Source organism: Protobothrops mucrosquamatus, unplaced genomic scaffold (assembly GCF_001527695.2).
Source record: "Protobothrops mucrosquamatus isolate PMUCROS unplaced genomic scaffold, P.Mucros_1.0 scaffold1831, whole genome shotgun sequence".
NCBI lineage: Eukaryota > Metazoa > Chordata > Lepidosauria > Squamata > Viperidae > Protobothrops > Protobothrops mucrosquamatus.
In genome coordinates this window covers 176,617-204,211 of record NW_015387964.1, presented here as the reverse complement: position 1 = coordinate 204,211, position 27,595 = coordinate 176,617, and the positions used below count along the sequence as shown (strand labels likewise).

General features: G+C 38.3%; 1 protein-coding gene across 1 annotated transcript; it reads left to right on the top strand.

Annotated features, from left to right (window-relative positions):
- Window positions 1-12,537: 12,537 nt before the first annotated feature.
- RIC3 (RIC3 acetylcholine receptor chaperone) lies at window positions 12,538-26,022 on the top strand. The gene is made up of 6 exons (XM_029285538.1): window positions 12,538-12,710; window positions 18,207-18,426; window positions 19,765-19,843; window positions 21,442-21,535; window positions 23,968-24,116; window positions 24,649-26,022. The coding sequence occupies exons 1-6, from the start codon at window positions 12,559-12,561 to the stop codon at window positions 25,143-25,145; spliced, it is 1,191 nt and encodes a 396-aa protein (XP_029141371.1). The 5' UTR covers window positions 12,538-12,558; the 3' UTR covers window positions 25,146-26,022.
- The last annotated feature ends 1,573 nt before the right edge of the window (window positions 26,023-27,595 follow it).

Here is a 27,595-nt window from a genome sequence, read left to right as displayed (position 1 = left end):
GAATAGTGCAAAATTTGAAGCATTCCATACCTTTATCAAAGAATCAAATTGAGGGGATTAGTTGATGACTAGTTTAAATATTTTTATATATTCTAAAAAAATAATACATTTGCAATTTAATCATTATCACTATGAAGTACAGCAAACCCTTCTCCCAAATATTGCATTCTATTATATTTTGAACCAACCTAGAACTAAAGAGAAATTTCCTGATAGTTATAACAATTAATCAGTGGAACGGCTTGCCTTCAGAAGTTGTGGTGGCTCCAATACTGGAAGTTTTTAAGAGTTTGGACAACCATTTGTCTGAAATGGTATAGGGTTTCCTGCTTGAGCAGGGGGTTGGACTAGAAGACCTCCAAGGTCCCTTCCAAGTGTTATTTTGTTATTCTGTTCTGTTATTCTATTAAAGGTCAGACATGTCATGTTTCCCAGGGGGAATAAGAGATGTACATTTTGCCCATTCTTACTTTTATGTTAGCCTTCTGTGTTCCATGCGAGCATTTTGATGACACCGATATTCATTGGTTGTATCAACCATATCTGAATTTATACAAACCAACTTGTCAGAATAGGCTGCAATAAACAGCTTGATACAGTTTTTCTTTCCCTCCCTCTTATACCAATGAGAATCAAGGCAGAACAATCTTGAGTTTCTTCCAAACACCCTTCCTGCCTTTCTGGGCTAAGCAGTTATTTTTGCAATGGGTGCTGCATATTTTTGTCACAGTCATATTTTACCTCCACATTCTACCCTCAGTGCTTACTTCTTGGCGAGGGGTGGGCCATCCCTGTGGGTTAGGCTAAGAACCAGCTGACTCCTAGCCCTGAATCAGGATGCTGTTCTGGTTTGTCTGTGGAGATGGAGCTACAGCAAGGGTGAGCTTGTTGTATACTTGTGAAAATCAAATATAGGTAGTCCTCGACTTACAACAGTTCATTTAGTGACTGTTTAAAATTACAGCAGCACTGAAAAATGTGACGTATGACCGTATTTCAGACTTATGACCATTGCAACATTCCCATGGCCATGTGACCCAAAATTCAGACAATTGGAAACTGATTCGTATTTATGACAGTTGTAATATCCTGGGGGTCATGTGATCCTCTCTTTGTGACCTTCTGAGAAGCAAAGTCAATGGGGAAGCCAGATTCACTTAACAACCATGTTACTAAGTGAACAACTGCAGCGATTCACTTAATCACTGTGGCAAGTAAGGTCGCAAAATGGGGCAAAATCCACTTAACAAATGTTTCACTAAGCAACAGAAATGTTGGGCTCAGTTGTGTTCGTAAGTCAAGGATTACCTGTATATTTAATAACCAGAGCTTTTCTTGAGTTACGGAGCCTCTGGGGGAGGTGGAGGGAAGGTGGATATCACTTGTAGCTCTGATGCACCGCAGATTTATTTTTATTTGATAAGTATGGGTGGCCTGTCCTAATATTCGGTTTGTTTCACTAGATACTTTTCTGAGGAGAGGGGGAGGCTCAATGTTGCGGTCCTTGGTTTGGTTCTTAGGCAGGCCTCGTAGTCATTTGAGTTTGAGATCCTTGATTTAGTGCGATATGTGAGCCCGGATCCTGTGGTTTGTTCAAGCAAACCATGACCTTGTAAAAGAGCATAGCTTTGTTGTTGGGTGTGAATACAGCCATTATGCAATACAAGGAGCAAACCTAAACTCTGAACAGAAAATGAGCTTTGGCTACTAATCCAGAAACAGGAATAAGCAGTGATGATTGTCTCTTTTCTGGCATACGCATGTGATTAGAGTCTTGGGCTGCCTTTTGACCTTGATTTTTAATTGCTTTTGTTTGCTTGCTTGTTTTTTCTTTAATTGCTAGCACAGCACCCTCCAATCTTTAAGTGCAGAAGATTGATGAACTGATTAATTAACTGACTACTTCTGTTTTTTCCAGGACCCTATTAGCGCACACACTAAAATCTGCAAGTCCAATGGCAAAAAGTGCTCTCAGTTATCTGTGACTGTTAGTTCTTCAAAAAAAAAAAACACCTAAAAGCTTCCTATAGATTTATGGCATTGTAACATTCCTAGGACCTTTCTCCACTGCTGAGTTTAAATGGTCTCCACCCATCCTTCAAATAGCACCACACAAACTTAGCACTAAATTAACCATCCCCATTGTCAATCTTATCTTGCCTCTATTGCCCCTGATCCTGGCACAGCAGTCCCAACTTTGCCCTAGGGGACAAAAGTAAAACTAATTTTATCCAGTGAGATTGCTCTTGGATGTTTTCAGAATTGGGGGGGGGGAGACTATTATGACCTTGATACAGTTAAGGGTAAGTCCACTTGTTTCACTCCAGCACTGGAGGTGAGTTGAAGGCAACATCATGGAAAAATAAGACAAACAAAATGTATTCCTCCCATGGTCAGGTGGAAAGACCCAACTCTTAAGAGTGCAATTTTGTGCATAACTAATCTGTAAGTAGCTCACTGAGGAAATAAGTACAGACTAATGGTATTTTTCCAGATCTTACAGTCAGCATTCTAAGTAAGAGGGCTCAAAATCTACCAAATACATGTTCAGCAAGTTCCTCTTTTCTTCCTGAAAAGAAGAAAAATGTGGATAATTGATGTGGCAATACCAGAGGATAGTAGAGTAGAAGACAACGAATTGGAGACAATCACAAAGAATCAAGATCTGAAAATCAAAACTGAAAGATTATGACATAAACCGATTGTGGTAGTCCCAATGATTATTGAATGCCAAACCAAAAAAGTGACAACGGAGTGCAATTTGGAAAGTGTAGATCAGCTTTATACCAGGCAGAGAGTTTGTAAAATCAGATTTTTGCTTTTCAGACTAGCAATTAAGAAAACATGAATGTGAAAATTTTTCTTTGTGTGTTGCTTTAAAAAAAGGGTCTGGTGTTCTATGGAATGTTTTGTATGAGGATGAAGGTTAATTTTCTGAACATGTGGGCTGGTTTTCAAACATTTTGTTACCAGGCTAGGTCAGTGCTTTTTTTGTAAAAAAAAAAAAAAAAAAAAAAAAAGGTGCCGGAACTCACACACGTTATACAACCCGCCTTGCCTACCCTACAAGGTTCCATCCAAAAAAGTGCCAGAACTCCGTTCTGGGCATTCTATGACAAAAAAAGCCCTGGGCTATAATATCTTCAGTAGGGTTTAGGGGATGTCAGTGTCAGTGTTCTGTTTATAAGAGCATGTGGTCACTAGGTCTTGTGATGGGTCAGGTGTGGGTGTGTCAAGCGAGGGTCTTGTGATGAGTCAGGTGTGGTTCATCAGTGGGAGTCTTATGATGGGGAGGTTACATCAGGTGAGGGTCATTGGGAGGTGAAGTACTGGTTGGGAGGGCTTGTGTGGATTGGTTGAGGGTTGGTGCTGTCTCTGATTAGCTGTGTGGTTGATTTGGATTCTGAGGGGTTCATACATAGGCTGCTTGTAGGTCAATGTGTCTGTTAATGGAATTGCTTGTGGAGTGCCAGGCTTCTATGAACTTAGGAGCACGGCGGGTGATAGTGCAGCTGATGATTTTTGTGTTGCTCCAATTGAACTGGTGCTGTTTGGTGCCGGTGTGGGTAGAAATTAAGGATTTGGGATTGTGGCGTTTGATTGCCAGCCGGTGTTCGTGGATCCTGGTTTTTAATTGATGTGATGTTTGTCCCGCATAGAATTGGTTGCAATTGTTACAGTTGATTTTGTAGATTACATTGTTTATTTCATCCCTCTGTGTCTTATCTTTGGTTCTGAATAATTCCTGGTGGAGTGTGGCTGTGGGTTTGTGGGCTATTGCTATTCCTAGAGGTTGGAGAATTCTGGCTGTCATTTCCGCACACCTTTTAGGGTTAGTTTTTGCATGGTGGTTGGCTGTGTGACGTGTCAGAATATGTGTCAGAATATGAAGTTTTTTGCATAGCTATTACAGAGAAAGACATCAAGCATCTGTTTCTCTTCCACTTTTCTTAATGTTGTGGTGCTGCAATGTGTCCTGGCCCTTCTGAATAGGGTCTGGACACAGCTTCTTTTGTGTGTGGTGGGGTGGTTGCTTGTGAAGCTGAGGATCTGGTCCTTGCACATGGGTTTGCAGTAGACACAGGTTTCCAGTTCTCCATTGTCTTGTCTCCTTATGTCAATGTCGAGGAATGGGCATCTGTTGACTGTTTCCTCTTAATGTGTGAATTTGATCCTAGGGAATATTTATTGAGTAGGTGGTGTGTTCCTTCAATGTGGGAGCGTTTGATGATGATGAAGGTGTCATTGATGTAGCATGTCCAGAATGTTGATTGGATGGTGGATAGAGCTATGGATTTGAGTCATTGCATGACTGCTTCTGCTATTAGATCTGATATGGGTGATCCCATCTTGTACTTGCTTATAGATTTTCCCGTTGAACTTGAAGTATGTGTGAGGCATAGATCCAGAAGTTTCATGATGGTTTCTATGGACATGGAGTGTTTTGTGATGGCATCATCTTTGTGGGTATGGGGTTTAGTAAGTGGTATATGGTTTGTTTAGTCAGGTCGATGTCAATTGAGGTGAAGAGAGCGGTGACATCGAAGGAGACTATGGCTTCTTCCTTGTTGATCTTGTGTTGATGTATTGGAGAAATTGTTCTGGGGAGTTTATTTAGTTGGTTGAGTCATTGACCAGGTGTCTGAGTTTCCTCTGCGGGCTTTTTTCACTACTATTGCAAGTGTTTTGTATTTTTGAAACTTGCAATGCAATAATGATAGTATACAGTAGAAGTAAATCATGATTCAAAATAAATAGAATGCTTAGTAAATAGGTCAACCTTGAGCAGAAAGTAAGATAAGAATAAATGATGTCCCTGTAGCTGTTCATTTTATTGATGGAGTAATATATATGAAATGCTTGTGGTGATATTAGAGGTGTATTGTTGGGGGCATGGATGTATGCATACTCTTATATGCAGATTATGATGCATTGATGGCTGAGGACCTGATTGATTTGCAGTGAATGTCAAAGTGCATTATGCCACAAGGAATATGGATCTGAAAACGTAGCTAGTAAAGAGCAAAGAAATTGTATGTGATGGAGTAAAAAAAAAAAGGTAATGGAGTCCCTGCAGATTTTATTCCTCTATTTGTTTGCTGTCTATATGAGTTAGTGCTCATCTCCATTTCAAGGCCATTGAGCCAGCACTATCTGAAGACATTTCCACAGTCATGTGGTCAGCATGATGTCATGGAGCACTGTTACCTTCCCATCAAAGTGGTACTTAGTAATCTACTCACATTTGCATACTTCTGATCTGCTAAGTTGGCAGGAGCTGGGGCAAGGATGGGAACTTATCCTATCACGTGGTGCTCGGGTCTCAAACCTAGGCTACCGGCTTTCCAGTTGACAAACCCGGTGTCTTAACTGCTGAGTCATCATGCCACCATTATGGGGAAATAGCAAAAAATGATTGTAAGTTATACATACAAGGGGAAACTAGAGCAAAAAAAAATAATTTGAGTATCTTTGTAGAATATTTAGTAAATTTGGAAAGTTGAGAATTTTTAAGATATGAAAATGTCGGCAAAAATAGACCATGATCTCCTGCAAGCAATATTTATTCAAAGAAATGCAAGTGATTGTGTTTAAGAGTAGGTTTCCACCATTTTCATTATATGGAAGTGGAAGTTTGGTATGTTAGGAATACATGTGGTGTCTACCAAGGACACAAAGAACAAGTATTTGAATGAATGTGGATTGAATATAGAAGTGAATAGCCAGTATGAAAGAAGTACTTTGAGATGGCTTGGTCATATATAGAGAACAAATGAGCATTAAACTGCAAAACACTTATATAAAGAATGGAGAGGGAGGGGAAAAGACACCTATGGCTGTATCAAGCTGATTAATTCCTCAAAAAGATGGGCGAAAAGTCTGAAAAAATCAAAAGCAGTATGCAGAAATAGTTCAAGCAAAAATGGTTTGGTATTGAGAGCAAACAGTTTGGGTGTAAAATGCTATAGTTTTAGTTGTATTTCCTTTTCTTTTTTAACTTACACGTTTCTTTGGTTTAGTATTTCTTACTTCTTTTTTATCTGGTCACTGACTAAAATAAATAATATCTATCCCTCTTATTTAATTTTCTGTATTTTGTATAATGTTGTATATCCTGAAAGAATACGGTATACATCTTACAAAATAACTGCAATTTAAGACTGCAATGTGGTTCAGTTCTGGTTTAGCACAATGCATGGACCCAGCTATTGTGTGGTTTGCATTTGACGAAGTAGGCTGATGAAGTAGGCTGTGGTCTTACAGTTGTATAAGTTTGTTAAGATTTAAGGTAAAACATTTTTAGTTGCAAACAATCAGCACAACATGAACTAGTTCATGGCTTCTTTCAACTCAACTTTGAAGAAGCAAAAATGCAGAGTGATAACAGTATAATTTCAGATTTTTCTTTTTCCTCTAGCTCCCCATAATATTCCATTTACTGAAGAAAGCACATTTGCAATTCACTAAAATCCAACTGAATAATATTGTCAAGAAAAAAAAGCTTTGATTAAGTCATAATTCTTCATAAGACTTTAATCCGCAGAGAGTTCAGGATTGAGTAGCATACAAAGAAGTAAATAAATAAAATGAAGTAGAATGGCATACATGGGAACATAGAGGAATTCAAAGTTGCAAAATCATGTTTCCATTTCCATCTGAAGAACAGATACACTAAGCTGGGGAGATGTCATCAAAGAAAAGACAATAGTAAACTCTAAGAAATGGATCTACAGGCCTATCTCTCCTGTGTGTTTTTTTTTAAAAAAAATAAAATACTGGATTTCACAGACATCAGTCACTGTTCTCACTATTATGAATATGTATGGAAAATCATGGAAATCATAGTTCTTGAAAGCAAATGGAATAATAGAAACACCCTCATCAACTTGTTGCAATTTACTGAGCAGCATGTTTAGCATATTTGATGCTTCTGATGAAGTTCCACATTCTTCATTAATTCCTGGCACATTTACAGTAGCTGACTTTTTAAAAGTTTTGCATACAATATTGGAAGTGCTTTAGTCAATGATGATCCCCATGAAACTGCAACAGTATTGTAAATAGACTGCATTGTTGAGCATTAGGTATGACAGAAATATGCTCCTGGAAGATGTATAACTAAAATTAATTGTTGATAGAAATGGCTTGTAGAACAAGTATTCTCTCAATTTCAATTTGGAAGAATTATCATATTCAATGAATTTGTGAGAAATAGGCATACTTCAGAGTTGCAAAGAGAACATCTGATAATCTCACTGAAATACCCCTATCTGATTATCTTTCATATATATAATTGCTCTCTCTTCCTCTAATATGCCAGTGCTTCATTAGCAAATGGTTACAGAAAAGAAATCATTACGGGAAGTGTTCCTGGGTGCTTTTCCAGAGGGATGCTGCCATCTTGTGCTGCTTCTGTGCACAATCCCATTTTCAGGATTTGGCATTTCATTAAAAGATTCTGCCATTGAGCGATCAACAGATATTACAGAATACATCATTGCTTGGAACCTGAATTCATTTAGTAAGAATTTTGTTAAACTAAACCATGGACTATTCAGTCCATCTTCTTCTTTCTCTTCAGTGGATATATAGCATCAGATACCTTGATAGCCAATGTCAGGAATCCTTGTAAGAAGTAGCTTCAAAGAAATGTTATATCTATCATTTCCAACTAATCCTTTATTTTTTTCATGGTCTTCTCTTCTTAAATCCCACAATCACTCACCACTGGCCAATGAGAGTTGAAGTTCATCAACACCTAGTACTTCATTAATTTCCCAACTAAAAGGCATTATGTTTTATGGAAAATGTTGTATATCACGTAGATTAAATTTTAATCCAGTATTTTTTGCTGGCAAGACCATTTTGTTGCTGTTAAAATCAAACTATTGATGTTTTCTCAAATAGTTGACAACTTAGATTCAGATGTATCCTTTTATTTCCCCACACTGTCCTGTATGTAGAGAGCGCCTGTCATTAAAGTCATTATTAGGTCCCTTTAATCAACTGTAACAGTGTCTCAGTGATAATCAACAATATCATTAAATATAAGAATATCCCTATTTCATAATTAATATAAATGTTTTGCCTAAAGTGGATACAAATGTAATTTTGCCTGGCTCCATTGGCAGATGGTATGAAGGCGGCATTCTGTGATTTCTGGTATATTTTAAATGCATCCTGCAGCAGAAAGAAAAACAGTGATTATCAAAAAGTCAATTGTCATTCTGTGTCTTTAGAAAAATACCCATTAAAGATAAAGCCAGTTTTAATTAGATTAAGTATCCAATTACTGTAATTACATTTTTTTTAAAAAAAATCACATCATGAGGATGACCCTTTTCAAAAGGGTTGCAAGAATAATTAGTGTATTCATATTAACCAAAATGTATTGGATAATATTTATACCCAGAAGGCAAAGTACATTACACATATTTCACCTTTGGGGAAAGCTTGTAAATGTTTTGGCAGTAGTATGAATATTTATAGGCAGGAATGTGCTTTAGTAAGATTATGTGAGAAAGCATTTATATGCTTACACTTTTTACCCAAGGGTAAAGTATACATAAAATGTAGCACAGAGATTATGGATATGCAAAGTACAATTTAAGCCTGGGCATTTTATATTGGTTTGTTTAATTAATTGGTGCTGCCTATTTTTAATTTCTGCATCCAAAATGACCCAAGAATCCAAGTGCAGGTACCTTTTTATTCAGTGACCATGTAAACAAATTTGGCAATGGAGGAGACAAGATGCAGCATTGAACTTGGGCATTATTACAAAGCAACCTGGTCTTTAGGGATAACAAAGAACAGGAATCTGTCCTTGCTAAGAATTGAAGGGATGTCATGGCCATTCTAAGTGGTTACTGTCTGTTAAGCATTACCAGTACAAGTACCACTGCCACTAAGCTAGGATACTGATTTTGTCTCTGGAAGACATAATTTAGAGGTCCCCCTAACTCAGGAGTCTTCAGACTTGGCTCTTTTATGACTTGTGGAATTCAACTCCCAGAATTCCTCAGCCAGGCACGTTAGCTGAGGAATTCTGGGAGTTGAAGTCCACAAGTCATAAAAGGGCCAAGTTTGAAGACCCCTGCCCTAACTGAAGAAACTATTAATTTTATGCATTATGCTGAAATAGGTTTTGACATTCATACATCTTCAAGGATATACAATTCATCTTGGGTATAACTGCTCAAGCCTAAAGTGAGTGAAGATACAATCTTGCTGTATATACCCTGAAGGGGATATATACTTATACTAACCACTAGAGTATTTGACTTCTGTTAGAAATGTGTTTGGAACCTGTAGTCCTCCAAATATTGCTGAAACAACAATTCCCAGCATTTTCCAACATGTTTCATATTGTCCAAGCCTAGTGGAATTTGTTTCATCAATATTCTATCGGCCTCCAAGGGTTTCCCATAATGGAACAATTATCTTTCTTCAAATGGCAATGCAGCCTGCATCTGAGAAAAAGAAAAAGCAGCATAGACATTTTTAGGAGGAAGATAACTTCTTAAAGTCTAATAACATGCAGAAATAGTACTGCTGACTCCATCAGATACCTGGACATTTACTCTAAAGATATAGCTTTTTTGAATGCTCCCCATATTAGTAAATAGCAGAGACAATACAATAAATAGAGACTAATACTAAAAATTTAGGGACAAGATGTAGCCAATAAAAAGTAACACTGGACTTAAACAGCACAGTAGATTCATTTCTAGGGTAAGGGTTACCAGGGAAATACATGTATAGAAAATTTGTAGGGATTTGCCATGGAAATGCAGATCAAGGTACCATGACATTTACAATCTTGTTACATGTTGTTGCATATCTTTTCAGAACTGGAGCCAATCATTTTGCATTTGCTCAATAAGATACAAAGGTTGCAGCTACATAACAAGAATAGTCCTGATTTATATGTAACTTATCCCTTCTCACTTGAGTACGCATGATGATTGTGTAGACACAACCATGTAGTTTTCTTAATAACTTCACAGTGGAGTCTCTTCCTACTTTGATCCTCAGAATCAGAGCTGAAAGTCCTTTACCAAACCATGCTCTAAATTTATTATATTTGTGCCCAACGATCTTACCTACACCCAATCAAAACATTAAAAGTAATTAAGCAACTATTCCAAATTAAAAAAAGAACTCTAAAGAGCAAATCCAATTTTACTATAGAAGAAACGCGGCACTGATGTATGATCTGATCATCAAGATGTAGAAACCAAGAGGGAAGGATAGGAAGAGCAATATTGCTATCACCCTCTCAATTCAGTCTTTTATACCAATTTTCATGTTCTGTCACTTCCCACATGCTGTCATATTTCTGTACAGGATGACACTAATGAAAACTATCTTTTTTAATCAATTTTCCAATCCAACTGCTATTGACATTATGATGGAAAGTTCTATCAACATTAAGGTAACCATCTTCCTGACATACTAAGAGGTGAAAAGAGGAGAATAAATAGAACAAGAAAAGTTACACCAGAACTCATTAGATGTCCAATTATTCTTTAAAAAAACAGCAACAATTTAAATACAAATTTTTTATTAGGTAAAAGCCTTACAATCATGAAATTTTCAGAAGAATCAACTTCTTTCATCTTTATTTCTTCCCATGAAAAATATACTACCATAAGTGAATCAAATAGAAGCAATCTTTTTTCATTTAGAAGCACTTACAGCTTTCTCTTGTAGAATTACCCCAAATCTAGTTTGGCCTCAAGACTAACAATTCGCCTTTGCTTTTAAATCAGGATAAAATAGGATCCTGAAAGGTAAATGCCCACAACTATTATAAGTATAGTTCAACAAATGAGAACTAGAGAAATCATTCTGAGTGCAAGAAAAGACATTGAATGGTGCATTCCATTTTACTAAATTATATTCAGATGCCAGATACAGCCAGGAAACAGAGGTAAGAAGATGGAGGCAGATGCCATTAAACATTCTTAAGTCACTGGAAGGGACAGAGGCTGTTCCCTCTTTCTAGATAGCACAGCATCACAAGACTTCCATATCGTTCTCCTGCAGTCCCCAGGAACAAATTGTGTTTACACTAAGTTTATAAATAGGTAAACTGCAGCAGCCTTGACTTGTCTATGTGCAGCTTCATATATAAACCCAGATTATGTAAAATCAGGTTATTTGGCTAATTTGTGGGTCAACTGAGCAAAAACAGAAAATGGGTTCATTCAATAACCAGGTTTTTGGTTTGGGTATCATTGGGTGATACTAGCCAATATACTGTACATACCACCTCTCTATTTTCCTTTGAACTCTTTTCTGGCAGCACAAAGGCTATTTGGTCTTTGAATAACAGCATGGAAACTGACAGGCCAGCCATAGATAGAGATTGTATTAGCATGGCACACTAAGCCACAAGCCAGCCAGTCAACCAACCAACCGCAGGCCTCCTATATCGTGCAAATCCAACCTATGCAAGTAGTTTGTGTCTCCCACAAGAATGAGAATGAGTCACAACAAGCAAACAAAGGATACAGAAGTGAACTATTCCAGGCAGCTAATACATGCCCGCAAACCCACACATACAAAGATGCAAGAGCAAACATTCTACTCTCTTTTATCAAGTTGCTTGATCTGTTGACTTCTCTTTTATCAAGTTGCTTGATCTGTTGATTTCTCATGCTTGGCTCTGCTTTCACCCGATCAGGTATACCAGAGAACAAAAACAAGAGACCAGGTTTCTATGGAGATTCTCAATCATCCATCTCAAGGGTGCTTTTTCACCAGCAACTGGACTTTCTTGTTTTTCTTTGAAGACATTTCGCTTCTCATCCAAGAAGCTTCTTCAACTCTGACTGGATGGTGGGGAAATGGAAAGATTTATACTCCTTGCAGACAGCTGTTCATTTGCTATATAAATTTTCTAAAAAAAATGAATGAATGAATGAATGAATAAGTAAATAAATAAATAAAACAAAAATAAATATCTGCATGGTTTCACCTCCAGGCAGGGGAAGTGGTGAGTGCTGCCACCAACAGGTGGGGCACTCATCAATTGGACCGAGCAACCTTTGGAGAGCAGCAGCTAAAGTCTAAAGACCCGGAGTCTTCTTCAAGTGCTGCCGCTACAACGGCGGCCCAATCATAGCCGAGTGATTGCTTATATCCCCGCCTTTTCGAGTCAGCAGCAGTTTTCTATTGGCAGGCCCTGTGTGGACAACTAAAAGCCTCGCCGTGTCTTCCGAAGCTGTAGCGCGCGTGGCCGGGGCTCCTACGCAAGCGCAGTAAAGGCACGCTTCTCTCACGACCCTGAACTCTATGGTAACGCCGTGCTTAGTAACTGTAGGGCAGGGGTAGGCAACCTCGGCTCTTTTATGACTCATGGACTTCAACTCCCAGAATTCCTGAGTCAGCATAGTTGACTCAGGAATTCTGGGAGTTGAAGTCCATGAGTCATAAAAGAGCCGAGGTTGCCTACCCCTGCGTGTAGGGAGAAGCGGGTGGATGTGACGCTAAGGGGAAATAGGCCGGGTTGATCCTGTTTCCGGTTGTGGCGGGTGCGAAGTTGTAGCCATGGCGTATTCTACGCTCCGGAAAGTGGCTTTGGCTTCTTGCTTAGTGTTATGCGTGTCGCTGCTCCTACCGAAGTTTTTCCGTTCGCGGGGCTGGAGGCAGCCGGAGCCCTCCACTGTCGCCCCGTCCACCGCCACGCCCGAGGGTAAGAGGCAGCTTGCAGGGCTCCCCGGAGCGGCTCCTCTCGATCTTTTCCTAGCAGTTGCGAAGGAAGCTACACGGAAGACGGTCGCCCTCTATTTCGCCTTATGCTGCAGAGGTTAGGCGTCTAAGAAGGATACAGACAACAGTGGATCCCGCTTTATATTGAATAATAATAATAATAATAATAATAATAATAATAATAATAATCGGAAAAATGATTAAGATTGAACTGTATCTTTGGTAAATCCTGAAAAAGTGTGAGGTTAAGAAAGAATAGCAAATGTGGTTGTATCTCTGGGCACAACCATACGTATCCCTATAAAGCCCCTTTGCAAAGCCATCTATATAGCCCTCGGCTAGTCTGTCACACCTCTTTTCCAAATCTTCAGATTTGCTTTAATTCCCCAAACTGCGAGCCAGATTGGCTAGTTGCAGGCTCAACATATCCTGTTTGGGTTGGGATAGAAGGGCTGATGCTGCCCTTCCTAATTTTTGCAGTGGCATTTTGGAAAACATGTAGTCTGGGGGCAACAAGCTCAAATATAGTAGGTAATACATTTGAATATGTACTTAATTTGTGGATCCTTGTCAAAACGGGCTAAGGAATGAACAAACCATGATTCTCACAAGTAACATTTTAGTTTTAGTCATTTTTCACAAAGCTATTAAAGTCTGCCAGTTATTTTTACCAAAGGTGCCTACGAATTTCTAGACCAGCATAAAGATGTAAGAGGAGAGGACTGAAGAATTCACCTTTTCACTGGTTGTCTCATCATTGAAGCGGTGCCACTCTGATTGGTACAGTTGAGTTTTAATCAAAGCTAAATAAAATTACCAGTTTGATCTGTGAATTACTGTAGGTCTTTGGGCTGTAGATCTAAAATGTTATTATCCTTTGTGCCTGTTCAACATTTAAAATCTTCTATAAACTACATTATAGGAAGTGTGAACAAAGCAATTGATACTACTATACTAATTCCATACACTTGCATTTACAGTATTTTATCTCAGTATTTGTGATCCTAAAATGGGATTAAAATAGCAATAAATTCAATATATATTTCTAAGAAAATTTGTTTTATTTTGTTTCTTTGAATTCTTTCATTCATAAGCACTTGTTTTATCTTCCATTGCATTAGTTTCCTAGTTTTTTGTAATGATCACAGTTATTTTCATACATTTTATGTTCTCATGTCCATTATTATTTGCTGATTATACAATATTTTGGATGTTTTATATTAAATATAAATAAATATAAAGATTGTTCAAATGACCCACAATGTGTTTTCCTACTTATTGTTTTCCTCAACCCTTTTCTATTGGACATGCATCACTGCCATTATTCTAAAGTGTGTTTACTGTTGCTGCCCAAATCATTTAAAATGTACATGTATAGGGAAAATTGTTATTTGTATTTTAATATAGCTTATCTGCACCCTTTGAATCTTAGATGTCACCACCATATCATTACTTCCTCATGTCATTTTTTTAGAGTCACACTCTTACTACCGAAATGAAAGCAGTAAATATTTTTCATTGCAACAGAAATTCAATAATGTTTCTATTTCAATTGCATTTCCATAAGCCATTATTTAAACAAGCTCACCTTTTTATTCCATATATTTTTATTTAATTTGGGAGACTTAACAATGAATATATGTTTCTTGTTCTGTTTGAATGGCACCAATTGATGAGATACTGCTTATAATGCTTTTCCAAAACTGAAGAACTTCAAGATCTGAATATTTGCATAGGCAGGTGGATATAAAATGTGTATGCATTCTTCTTGAATTGGTTTTAGTTATTACAGAATCAATTTTAACTACTGATAATAAAACATGGCTGCAAAATATAAAGGTTAAAAAAGAGAGCCACAATCAGAACATTTGAAGAAAACTCAATTCAATCAACGATTTGCTGAACATGTAGTTATTTCCTTTCTTTTAATCTTCCAGTAATGTGTATACCTAAGTGGATAAAAGTATTTCAAGTTATTTATGCTTTGAATATGTCAGTATTCAGTAGAATTATAGTTTTGTAAATTGGGAAACCTGTTAGTTTGGCTGAAATTTCCCATCAAATGCAATGCATTAATGATAATGTGCAACAAGATCACTGGAGATTAATAAGTACTAACTTTCTCCAGAATTCTTAACTAATAATTCTTACCAATCTTTCATTGGTTTTATGCAGTATTTACAGTATGTTTTTTAAGAAGAAGATTCTTTTACACATTTGGAAATATCTTTGAATGGCATACCAGCAGCAGTAACTGTGAGAGGGGCCTAGGGAACAACCACTTAAATATGAGCCAGCAGTGTGCTGCAGCTACCAAAAAAACCCCAATCCATTCCTAGGCTGCATCAACAGAGGGGTAGTATCAAGATCACGTGAAGTGATGCCTTGGTAAGACTATACCTGGAATATTGCATCCAGTTCTGGTCACCACGATACAAACGATGTTCAGACTCTAGAAAGGATGCAGAGAAGAGCCAACAAAATTGATTAGGAGCCTGGAGGCTAAAACAAGATGAATGGTTGCAGGAACTGGGTATGTCTAGTCTAACAAATAGAAGAACTAGCAGTGACATAATACCAGTCTTCCAACATTTGAGGGGCTGTCACAGAGAAGTAGGGGTGTCAACCTATTCTCCAAAGCAGGGCTTTTCAACCTTTTCACCCATTGTACCACTTTTAGGATATGGCAATATCTGAGTACCACCAGTCGCCTAGCAAGGTGTCAAAAACTTGATGACAAAAAAAATGGCACTGAAAAAAGTGCCCCCCAAGCCACAGCCGAGCAAGACACCTGCCTGCCCACCTGGCGGCGCTCTTCCTCCTGTCCGAGGTTTTCATTGTAAGCATTTCTGTTGAGGATTGGCAGCGGGGATGGGGTGGGAGGGTGTTTGGTTTTTATTCCTCCCCGTCTGCTGGGTGGTTGCAGCAGGTTTTGGTCACTTCACATGACCCTGGGACACTGTGACCGTCATAAATATGAATCAGTTGCCAAGCATCTGAATGTAAATCACAAGACCCTGGAGATGCTGCAACATTCCAGCTGATTGGCGCTTCTTCTGGGCTCAGCAGAAGCACCAGGATCAGTGCTGCTTTCCAGCTGATTGATGCTTCTTCAGGGCTCAGCAGAAGCACCAGGATCAGCGCCGAGCTCCAGCTGGAGCCTGGTGCTGATCCTGGCGCTTCCACTGAGCCCTGACAGTCCCAAAGAAGTGCTGATCCACTGGAAAGCGGCACTGATCCTGGCGCTTCCGCTCAGCCCTGCAGTTCCAGCCATCTCTCGCTCAGGCTTGTGTGGTGCTGCCACCAGTTTAGCTCATTCCCCTCCCCCGCTACCACTTTTCTAGGATGGTCGCATACCACGTGCAAGGTGCCAATGTACCACAGGTGGTACCCATACCACTGGTTGAAAAGCCCTGCTCCAAAGCACCAGAGGGCAGAACAAGAAAAAACAGATGGAAACTTACCAAACAGAGATACAACACAGAACTAAGGAGAAATTTCCTGACAGAACAATTAATCAGTGGAATGGCTTGCCTCCAGATGTTGTACTGTAGATGCTCCATCATTAGAAGTTTTTAAGAAGAGATTTGATGGCCATTTGTCTGGAATGGTATAGGGCAGGCATGTCAAACTGTCAGCCCGTGGGCCAGATGCATCACGCCGAAACCGCACCCACCCCATTGCTGGCAATGGAAAAGTTGCAATACATTGCACGATGGCACATGACATCGTGAGTTTGACATGCCTGGTATAGGGTCTCCTGCTTGAACAGGAGTTGGGTTAAAAGACCTCCAAGGTCCCTTCCAATTTTGTTATTCTGTTAATATGTAAAATCAACAAATCTGTCTTGTCTCAATAGATTTTATTTCTCTAATGGAAATCATACTGAAAAACATTATGGTTGATTGGTGGGGGGGGGGGGAATTTATGGACAAAAATCAGCTCAACTATGTGACAACCTGACTGAAGTTTTACCATTTCAGGCCTAATTTGTTCTAAGTAGCTATAAATTCAAAGGGTAAGTGCCAAATTAAGCTAAGAACTCCTGTGCATCTATAGTAATCAACATCAAAAGTTTCTGAGCACATTCTCGAATGCATACTAATTTCAACATAAACTGGAAAGAGCCAGTTTGGTGTAGTGGTTCAGACTCCAGGCTAGAAATGAGACCAGGAATTCTAATTTTCCGTTAGGCCCAAATTCAGATAGGTGATCTTAGGCCAGCCATACTCTCTCAGCCCTAGGAAGAAAGTAATGGCAAACTGCTTCTGAAATCTTGCCAACAAAACTATTAATACAAAAACAAACAAAAAATGCTGAAATTGTCCAATCTTGAAAATCTTGATGGTCATTGCCAAACTATTCTCAATTTTCTCCAGTGTCACTAATGGTCGCCACAGGTCACATGATCACATTTGAGTGCTTGGAAACAAGCATGCATTTATGGCGGTTTGCAGCATGCCATGGTCACATGACCGATTTTTTATTTTTTTTTTGCTGGTTTCTGGTGTTTACTTCTGGTTTCTGTCAAAAAACAACTATTGAAGAAAACAGGTTTGTTTAATGACCACTACGTTCACTTTATGGCCACCACAAAACAGATCATAAAATTGATCATGGAGTGACCCGTTAACAAGAATCATGACTTACGACCATGAATTCTGAGCTCAATTACAGTCATAAGTCAAGGGCTATCTGTAAATTGCAAAACTAACTGATTTGATTGGCTTGGTTCTTGTTGATTTGAGAGCTTTCATCTTCATGAATAGGGGGAAGAAGCAAATACTGTATATTTCTATACCTGGGGGGGTTAATGTAGCTTTTCTTTGTTTATAAATGTTACTTCAATACAATTTTTTCTACCAACTTTTCAACTTTAACTTTTTTTGCTACCTAAGCAGAACAGCAGTATTTCATGTAAATTGCGAACATTTGTTTTAAACAAGCTATCGGTATCATAGCTTATTACTGCAATTTTAAGCATTCCCAGATATATTAAACTATCCACTGTCAGCTCAAAATATATGCTACCAATTTATGGAGTCATTATCATTTGGAAAGACTATTAGGAGGACTCTATTCAATGGCTCCATTTAGCTTACAGTATGTAACCAGACATGTTAACATTTGCATTTCACCTATTGATTGGGATCTAGATAAAAACAGTGTCCTATTATAGAGGGATCGACAGGACTATTTGCTTTAATTAATAGCTCTTAGCAATAGCACTTAGATTTATATACCGCTCCACAGTGCTTTACAGCCCTCTCTAATCGGTTTACAGAGTCAGCATATTGGTCCCAACAATCTGGGTCCTCATTTTACCAACCTTGGAAGGATGAGGCCAAGTCAACCTTGAACTACTCAGGATCGAACTCCTGGCAGTGAGCAGAGTCAGCCTGCAAATACTGCATTCTAACCACTGCTAAGTTCATTTTCTTTACTGAATACATCTTTATGATTTGATCTTTTTCAGGAAAAAGCAGTAGCTACTTTCCTCCAACAGCACATCCCCAGATGTCTCCAGAAGTCAGACCACCTGCTTCCCAGTTTCCAAGATCTCACCTTGCTGAGGCTATTGCCAAAGCCAAGGGCGGAGGCGGCGGAGGAGGTGGAGGCAGTGGTACCGGGAGAGGTCTTGTGGGCCAGGTCATCCCAATATATGGATTTGGGATCCTGTTATACATCCTATATATTCTGTTTAAGGTAAGATATTTATCTTCACCCTTAAATTAATTCTTGTGTCAAGAAAGTACATTGCAAATTGTGGGTCTTGAGGTCACGTTACAGGAATCTTTATGGTAAAGACAATATTTATTTCTACCCTGTAGAAAATTATAGAAGAAATATAGAAGAAATGGCTGAGCAATAGACAGATACATTCCATCAATTGGTTTTGCTTCTGTCATTGTGGAACCTAATTGGTGCTATTTAAGAGCAGTTAAACAGCCAGCACAGGGCCACATGACAGATTCTGATGTTCAGAGCTCAGCCTTTGAAGTGCCAGATATTCTCCCCCATTTAAAGGAAAATAAATAAGGATTTAAATCTAAAACTGATGCTATCCTTAGAAATGTTGCAAAAGTTAGGGACAAATATCACAGAAAATCTAGTTATTTTTTCCCCCTTCTCTTTATATTCTTTGCATAAAACATGTTGGTAAATAGAATTTCAATGGCTTCTGTCAAGTTTTGCCGATGTTTGTCCATTTTTTTTATGGAGTTTGAAACTGTTCATTTTAAGGATGGCATCCAGTACTGCCTAATCAGAAAGGACAATCCTACAGTGGAAATATCTTTTCCTTTATTTTATTTATTTATTTATTTTATTAAATTTATATCCCGCCCTTCTTGCGGACTCAGGGCGGCTAACAATCGATTAAAAAATACACACAACCTCTTGCTCTTTCTGAGGAACCTTTCCAAGGACATGTAGGAAGATTCTAGTAATTGGGAGCTTATGGAATAGTTGATATTGCACACAGGGGTACTACAGTACAAAATTTTATTTTCAGACATTATCTCACACTGCAGCCAATTTGTTTGGAAATATGGGACGGAAGGGGGAAAAAACCATATTCTTTCTGACTACGCAATATACTTTCTGCCAAGTAGCACTATAAAATACATAATCCGTTGCTTAGTCTTTGTTTCAGTTTAAGCATAACAAGGAACCAGAAATACTTGCTAAAATATAAAAAAAGGACCTTTTAGGATTGAGTTTTGAGAAAGTGATTTTAAACTAGGATCAAACCATGATTTTCAAAGCTAATTCGTTTGTTAATTTATTAGTTTAAGCCAGAGATTCCTCAGTTTGGTCATTTTAAAACTGGAAGAAGATTTTTTTATGACTTCTCCTGGTGTATGAAAGGGGATGGAAATGGAGATACTAAATCCAAGACTTACAATATCAATAATTCTTTGATATAATTAAAATGATAGTTTCTAATTATGGTTAAACTGGGCTTTTTCTCATTCTCATGAGGCTTTTTAAAGATGCTATTCTCACTATTTCTACATTAGTAACTTTTCTTCCAATTAATAGCTTTCTTCTAAAGGGATGATCTCAACAGCCGAGCATAAATGCCTTCCTTCAACACCTGGAAATAAAAACCGGAAGATCAGTAAGTACTATTTCAAGTTTGAGATGGAATTTGTTTATCTATGTGGCTTAAAAGACCTTGAGAGGCTTACTACGCTAAAAGTCAATACAACAATAAGGGAGTAAAAAATAAAATAAAATCCAGAAAATCCCTCAACAAAATTCTACAGGGACTTAGCATCTACCCTAGCCCAAGGCCTGTGGAAATAACCAGGTTTTCAGAGCCTTCTTCAATATTATCAGGGTTGGAGCTATAGAATGTCTGGGGAGATGCTATTCCAGAGGGTAGGTGGTGTGATAGAGAGGGCACACTGACAGGGTCCCGATAGATGACCCTGATTAATCAAAGGAACCCAGAGTATACCCACTCCAATTTTATCTATTAATGAAATTTATATAGTCACCTCTCTAACAAGAAATAATTCTGGCTGGTGTACTATGAATAAAGAACAGTACAGATATAAAACAAAACATTCAAAAAATATAAATAACATTTTAAAAAAGTAAATTAAAAATAAAATATATACAGGCAGAAAGAGAGAATGAGTATATCCATCTTACCAGTAGAGCCATGTAAGCATGTCTCTGGTTTTCAGGACCCCCATGCCTGGAACTTCCAGAACATCAGAAAGATGGAACTAACCTAATTGGAGGGCCGCAACATGCCTTCTTCCAGATCTAATGGGGTGGGCTGTTGTAACTGAGGAGAGGTGGTCCCTCAGATAACCCAGTCCCATGCCAAGAAGGGCTTTATAAGTGACAATCAGCACCTTAAATTGCATCCGAAGGTCAACTGACAACCAGTACAACTTGCAGAGCAGTGGTATCACATGGGCAGACCAAGGCATGCCCATTACTTCCCACACCACTATATATGAACCAGCTATAGCTTCTGAGTGGTCTTTAAGACAACCCCATGTACAGAATATTTCAATAATCCACTCATGACTAAAACATGAATAAGTGTCAGAAGGGCCTCCCAGTCCAAAAATGTGTGTGTGTGTGTGTGTGTGTGTGTGTGTGTTTGTGTGTTGAATGGCTGAACTCTTCTATATACAAGTAGAAATGTCCTTTGCTTTCTGAAGTATAGTATAAACCATTTTTCCTGTACTTCTATTATTTATGTTTTACAAAGAATGAATCCCCATCCTTTTAACTGATTGTACTGTATTTATTTTTCACGCAGTCCTAGACATATACGTTTTAAAATAAATTTTACCTTAGCCAGTGAGATTTATTCTTGAGACAGGCTGTAGCCTTGTTTCTCCTTCTTCTCATCCAAAATAATCACTAATTTTCTTCTTTTGCTGAATATTATCTGTGTCACTAGATTGTTTCTAACCATGATAGAGCCTTGCCTTTCTTTGGGCAATAAAAATCAGACAGCGAAGAAAAATTGAATGCATCATATATGATGCTTCTGTGGCCTTAGGGATAATCCTTTTCCTCTCTTTTTCTGTTTGGAAAGAATAAAAGATAAGTCTGCTTACTAGCATTCATAGTTTAGTACAAATTCCATTTTTTCTGGATGTACATTTAAGACAATCCATGCTTGTTTAATGGACTGAACTGTTTCAGCTGCAGCTAGTGACACCTCCTGGAACTGTGTTTATATTACAGCTGACTATGAACTTGCTCAGCTTCAAGATAAACTGAGAGAGACCGAACAAGCCATGGAAAAAATAATCAACAGAGTGGGACCCAACTGTGAAAGGTATTGTTCTTTGTTGAAGGCTCAGTTTTTATACTTACATACAGACCAGGCCAATTCACATTTTCAAATGTTAAATTTGTGGTCTTGCTCTCTCTCCTTTCAGAGGATCAGCTATCTTTGACTTAATCTGAACTGATGTGGAAGATATAGCGGGAATTTTGGAGGAAAGCAGATAAATAATTGTTGGAAATTTGGTATTAAGACAAGCTAATGTACTACAATGCAATTGAAAACTATTTTAATAAACTTAGAGTAGAATTCCATGGCAGAAAATCTAATGAAAAAGAACCAAAATTACAGTAGAGGGAATTCTTTAAAAGTGCAAGTGCAAACAATCCCAAAGTGTTTTTTTTTAAGGGAGACAATTAAAAAACAACAACAATAAGTCTGGATAAATAGTTGGTGAAGCTTACAGACATATATAAGAGGTGAAAAAAGGGAGAAACCACCAAGGAAGACTGCAACAAGAACAGGTGGACCAGATTTATAGAAATGCTAACAGGGAAAGCAAAACTCAAAATGCCCCAAGGCAAAGGATGACAAATGACAAAATGAGCTGCTTCAAACACATTCCAAAGCAGATGACAACTTACCAACTTTTCAGTCCAGTGACCATGCAAAATGGTCAGTGATGGCTTGGTCAGAGAAGAGGTGAAGGGGAGGCTCTCTTGAGCAGTCAAAATTACTCTTTCCTAAATCTTTTCCATCTGCCTGACCAAACACCAAGTTACAGTGTCTTGAAAAAGATTTATTTATGCCATTCCCTTTCTAGATGAAATAGTGAAACCAATATTCAAAATGAAGCAAACCTTACAGCTTATCATTCCATTTCCTTTCAGAAATGAATCCCACATAGCCATTTTTAAGAACAGCCGTACCATTTGGGATGGGGGATAATCAGTTGAGATGACAGCAGTCCCCCTCCCCCCAGCGGGCCACATGGCTCTTTTGACTCTGATGGTCATTCCTCACTATATCACAACTTGAGTTTGAGTTCTTCACCCTAATCTACGGCTTCCAAGCCGCATTTTCGTTTGTACCCCATCCCATTATGTGGCATGGTGATGGGGGTTTTTTATTTCTTGAAAGAAAGTTGGATAAGTATTCTGAATGCTTTCTTCTTTCTTGTGATATTTAATTAGCATGGGAGAAAACGATGATAAAAATTGTAAGTCACTCAAGAGATGAACACATATAAAAGGTCCCTCGTCCCATTTATTTCCTAATGGCCAATGCCTTTGGGTCTATTATATAATTATTTAGTGTCATTATTTTCTTTAGCAATAATGTGAGTCACTAAATAAAGGGAAAAATAGACACTCAGTAAAATATTTGGGACATTTTAAGTCAGCGTTTTTTTAGTTCCATTGTTTCTCTCATCTTCTGCCTCTTTCAATGGAATTGCGCTGATGGAAAGGTAGCAGAGACCTTTCTTTGCACTAGTAGTACAGGTGACAACTGAAGTGTGTCCTTCCAGATACTACCATACTTTACTGCCACTCCCACCATTTCTTCCTATTGGCCATGTTTGCCGGGATGCTCAGATTTCATTTTAATTCTGATTTAGGGATATTTAGGACTATAAGAAGCCAGAGTAGTCTGATTTCAGAGGATAGGAAATATTTAAATGATCATCAATATAATTGCTTTACATGTTGGTCATTATAATAATTATATTTGGGCTGAATCTAGAACAGCTGAAATGTTACAATCCGTATCATACCAAAGTTCGAGTAAAATTTATTTTTCTCCTTAAAATTAGACCACACTGTGGCTAAAATATATTTGTGGAGGTCAGTTTAAACCAGGGGTAGGCAACCTCGGCTCTTTTATGACTCATGGACTTCAACTCCCAGAATTCCTGAGTCAGCATAGCTGACTCAGGAATTCTGGGAGTTGAAGTCCATGAGTCATAAAAGAGCCGAGGTTGCCTACCCCTGGTTTAAACTAACCAACCAACCAAGATTTCCTGTTTCAAAATAAGCTACCCTGAAGCTTGGGCCATCATCTCTCCTCCTCAGTTTCAAATGCTACAAGACAAAAACAGAAGTTTCTGTTTTTGGTCTAAAACTAATCAGTTTTCATCTGAATCTGGGGAACTGTGACTTACCTTCTATTTTGATTCAAGTAGTCGTATGACATGGTAGATATTACACAAAGATATCAGTATTTGCAGTGCCCTTCCTGCGAGAGCATTTAAAACATACTATGTCACCGTGTAACCTCACACATTTTTTTCTGTAAATCATTCCTTCTCCCAAGAAGGAAATTGCACTTTTTTTTTTTCCCCTTTGGTATTGAGATTGCCCGCAAAATCTTATGGAATTTGGAGTCCCCCCCCCCGGAACCCTCACTAGGACTATTCCATTAAAAATGTGTGTAAATATTGCCAGACACTGCTACTGGGTGTGTTTTTAATTCCTATTCCACAGCAAGTCCCCAAATGTCACAACTGATCAGGAGAAAAGACTTCTTCAACAACTCCGGGAAATTACTAAAGTCATGAAAGAAGGCAAACTCATTGACAGCATCTCCCCGGAGAAAGAAGCAGAAGAGGCTCCTTATATGCAAGACTGGGAAGGTTAGAGTGAAGCCTGCTCAGCTTTATACCTTACCTTTTACTCCCTTTATACCTTATCTTTTACTCCCTTTATAGGGCACTTTGCAGGTACGAAGTGAGGTATTTGCAAGTACCACATTGCATGTCTCCAATAGCATGCAATGGCAACTATCTGGGCTAATCTTGGCAAGGTTTTTCAGAAGTGGTTTGCCATTGCCTGCTTCTTAGGGCTGAGAGAGGGTGACTGGCATAAGGTCACCCACATGTTCAAGGTGGGACTGAAACTCAGGGTCTCCCACTTTCTAGCCTGGTGCCTTAACCACTGCACCAAGCTGGCCCTCCTGATTCCAAGTAAGCCGTGTTAATCTAGAATTCCAGCAACAATGGGTTGAAAGAAAGTGTGACTGCAATTAAAGTCAGGTAAATGCATTTACCACATGGCTTCCCTAAATTCCCAAAGTCTAGAAACTTTTATCAGAAATTCTGATAATATTGGAAATAAGTTGTTTGGATTCACTGCATAATCTAAGATCAGTTCATTTTGTGTCTTAAGGTTATCCAGAAGAGACCTTTCCTGTTTATGATAATTCTGATTGCTTCAAGCACAGACAGGACACGATTCTGGTAGATTTCCCAGATCCAAGCCAGCCTTCTGCTGAAGAGATAGCTGAGCGAATGGAGTTTCTGGACAATGAGGACTGTTTATATAGTGAAACTCTTTTGTCTGCTCTTGCCATAGTGAGCAATGACTCTGCAGCAGGATCTGAGAAGAACCAGCAGACCACGTTCAGTGCTCAGAGTGGGACTGGCCATAACTTTGAGGAGTGCTACTGTTGCCACTATGAAGAGGATGATCCTGCTGTTCTAGCAGAAAATGCAGGATTTTTCTCTGATAGCTGCAGCGAAACAGAAGAGGTAGTCAAAGGGGAGCTGCCGGTGGACTGCGATTATGGAAATATGGTGTCCACAGAGCAAAAGGATGAGAATCCTGATGAAATTGGTATCCTAAGAAAGCGAAACACAAAAGTCACCGAGTTGCTAGGACACTGAGGATTGTGTACAAATGGGTCACTTGCACAGACTGTGATTTTTGCTTTTAGGACCAAGCTTAACTTCTCTGTTGTGTGCCCCGTTGAAATCTTGCAACAGTGTTCATTGTCTCTCTTGCTATGGCCTCCAAAGATTTTGAAAACAAAATAATTTTACATAGTTTTTTTCTATGCATTTTTCTTCAGCTTTTGCCTTCAAGAGTGCAGCTTAGATTCACTGCATTACCTACTCCTGTAAAAAGTGCAAAAAGCAATCCAAGAAAAAAAATGTTCTCATTTTTCTCAATGTATTTATGTATTAAGAACAAAACTTGTCCTACATAAACTGATGTGGTTCATTTTTAGTAACATACAAGGGCAGCAAACGATCAATACAATTTAATCATTATATAAGAAGTACAGTTTAGATAGATTTCTTTGTTCGTTTTGCTAAGAGATAAAGCCTTTCATATCTTAAAATGAACAAATTACAGCATGCAAAAGATATTTCATAGGCCATTCAGTTGATGTAGTGGTTTGATTTAAATTTCCAAGCTGAATCTCTGAAGGGATGTGAAATATCAAATTTAAATGGACGTTAAGACTGTCCAGTGATCTGGATTTGAATAAGAAGAGATTTGTTGGATCACACAAGAGTATGACACCTTCCTGTGATTCATTAAAATGGCCTCATTTTTATAGGATTGTGCAGCTGCTGCATGGAAACTTGCGCTGCAATCATGCAATCCTGAGAACAAATGCGACTGCTTCCTAAATGAGTTTACAAACCGACACTGAGTTTGCATTCAGGCACCTATGGATTCAAAAACATGACTTGTGGGTCAAATTTGAAGTGTTGCACATCGATATTGGATACTTGTGAATCAATCTGGAAAGAATAAATCCTAATTTGGAAATTTGACAAGTTTTTGTGCTTTTTTTCCCCCCAAATAGAAGTGAAAGTCTAAATTGATTTTCTCAATCAGTTTGGAAGTCTAAGTAGAAAAGGTGCATTTTTTTTTTCAAAGGTTCCAAAATTTGAATTGGTTCAAGGTCGATTTGTACATTCCTAGTACTTCAGTATCACCCCATCCAGAAAAATATCAGTTGATCATTTTGCCTGGTAGCCAGAATTCTCCATAATTGATTGGTTGCTTCATTCATTCCCAGTTGGGACTTTCAAGATGTATTAGGTTGCAATTTCTATTGTTTCCTGTCAGTTTGATGAATTGCCATTGGATGTGAAGTGACAGGAATTTTTCCCCATGCAGTGACACGCATTGGGGCATCTAAGTATCTTTTTCTCTGTCTAATTAAAAAAGACCAGGTGGTTTCATTTTGGCAAAGATTGCTAATATTTTTTTAAAGGAAACAAGCAATCTTGCTCATCTCACTGGTAGCTCATTGTTTGCTATCTTGCTTTTACACTGATGGTTTCTATCACATCTTGTCAAATTACACTTCAGCCTGAGTATATTTGGCTATAATCTAGATGAAACAAAGTCAGAACAAGTTTTGCAAAAACTGATACAGAACTTAACAGCATTGTGAAAATCTTAAGAAACTAGGGGCTTATACTTGATATTCAGGATAAAACTAGATGATGGATAAACCAAGCATCATTATATCCCATTTCTGCATAGTTGCAGAGCATTAGTAGCCTGATCTACACTGGGATTTATTTTTTTTTGCTTGATGATTTCCACACTAGTGACTTACAACATTTGCCCAGCATCACTCAGCTACTATCAAAGTGATACAAAGCCTGCCCACATTACTGCCATTTTGACATAAGAGTAGATGATCCCAGAAGATGCTATAAATTACTGTGCAGAAACGTCCTACATGTTAAAATTCTCTGTAAATTATAAATAATTGGTATTTAAATGTGCTGTTTTATGCAAGCTTGCCTTCAAAGGAATACGCAAGTAGGAAAAAGGGTCATACTATGTCTGCATTACAAGATAATATTTGAAGCTCAGGGCTGAACTGTGGGGTCCTTGGTCTCTAAGCTTGATTGTTTGCTTGCAGATATTTCAGTGCACTGATGATGTTACCTAGCTGGGTTATGAAACATCTGCAGGCAAACTATCAAGCTCAGAGAACACCAAGGACTCCCTATGCCTGCTTTGTCCAGCATAAATATATCTCTTTGTTTTCAAGTAAGAATGGGAAAGACTGAGCCAATGGACATTGGTTGTAGCTAATTCCAGGTGTAATATTTGGATAGAAGGTTTCAGCAATTGTATGTCATGGCATTGTTGGGAAGCTTAAGGAAATTGCCTTAGATTTTTGTCATTTCTTCTCTTTCTGGTAAAGTCCAACTAGAAAGGAAAAGAGAAACTTATTTACTTACTGGAAGAATATATTTAGCTTTTGTAGGTAGAACGTCTTTATGATCACTGAAAAATGTTTTACAATGAGTTCACCCTTCCTCACAACCTGGTGTCTCCCAATGTGTTGGAAAGATAT

Excerpts from the sequence above, each read along its gene's own strand:
- RIC3 (XM_029285538.1), top strand. The coding sequence starts at position 12,559 with ATGGCGTATTCTACGCTCCGGAAAGTGGCTTTGGCTTCTTGCTTAGTG. Across the intron at positions 19,844-21,441 it reads AAATAAAAACCGGAAGATCA|CTGACTATGAACTTGCTCAG; the intron begins GTAAGTACTATT and ends TTTATATTACAG. Across the intron at positions 21,536-23,967 it reads GTGGGACCCAACTGTGAAAG|CAAGTCCCCAAATGTCACAA; the intron begins GTATTGTTCTTT and ends CCTATTCCACAG.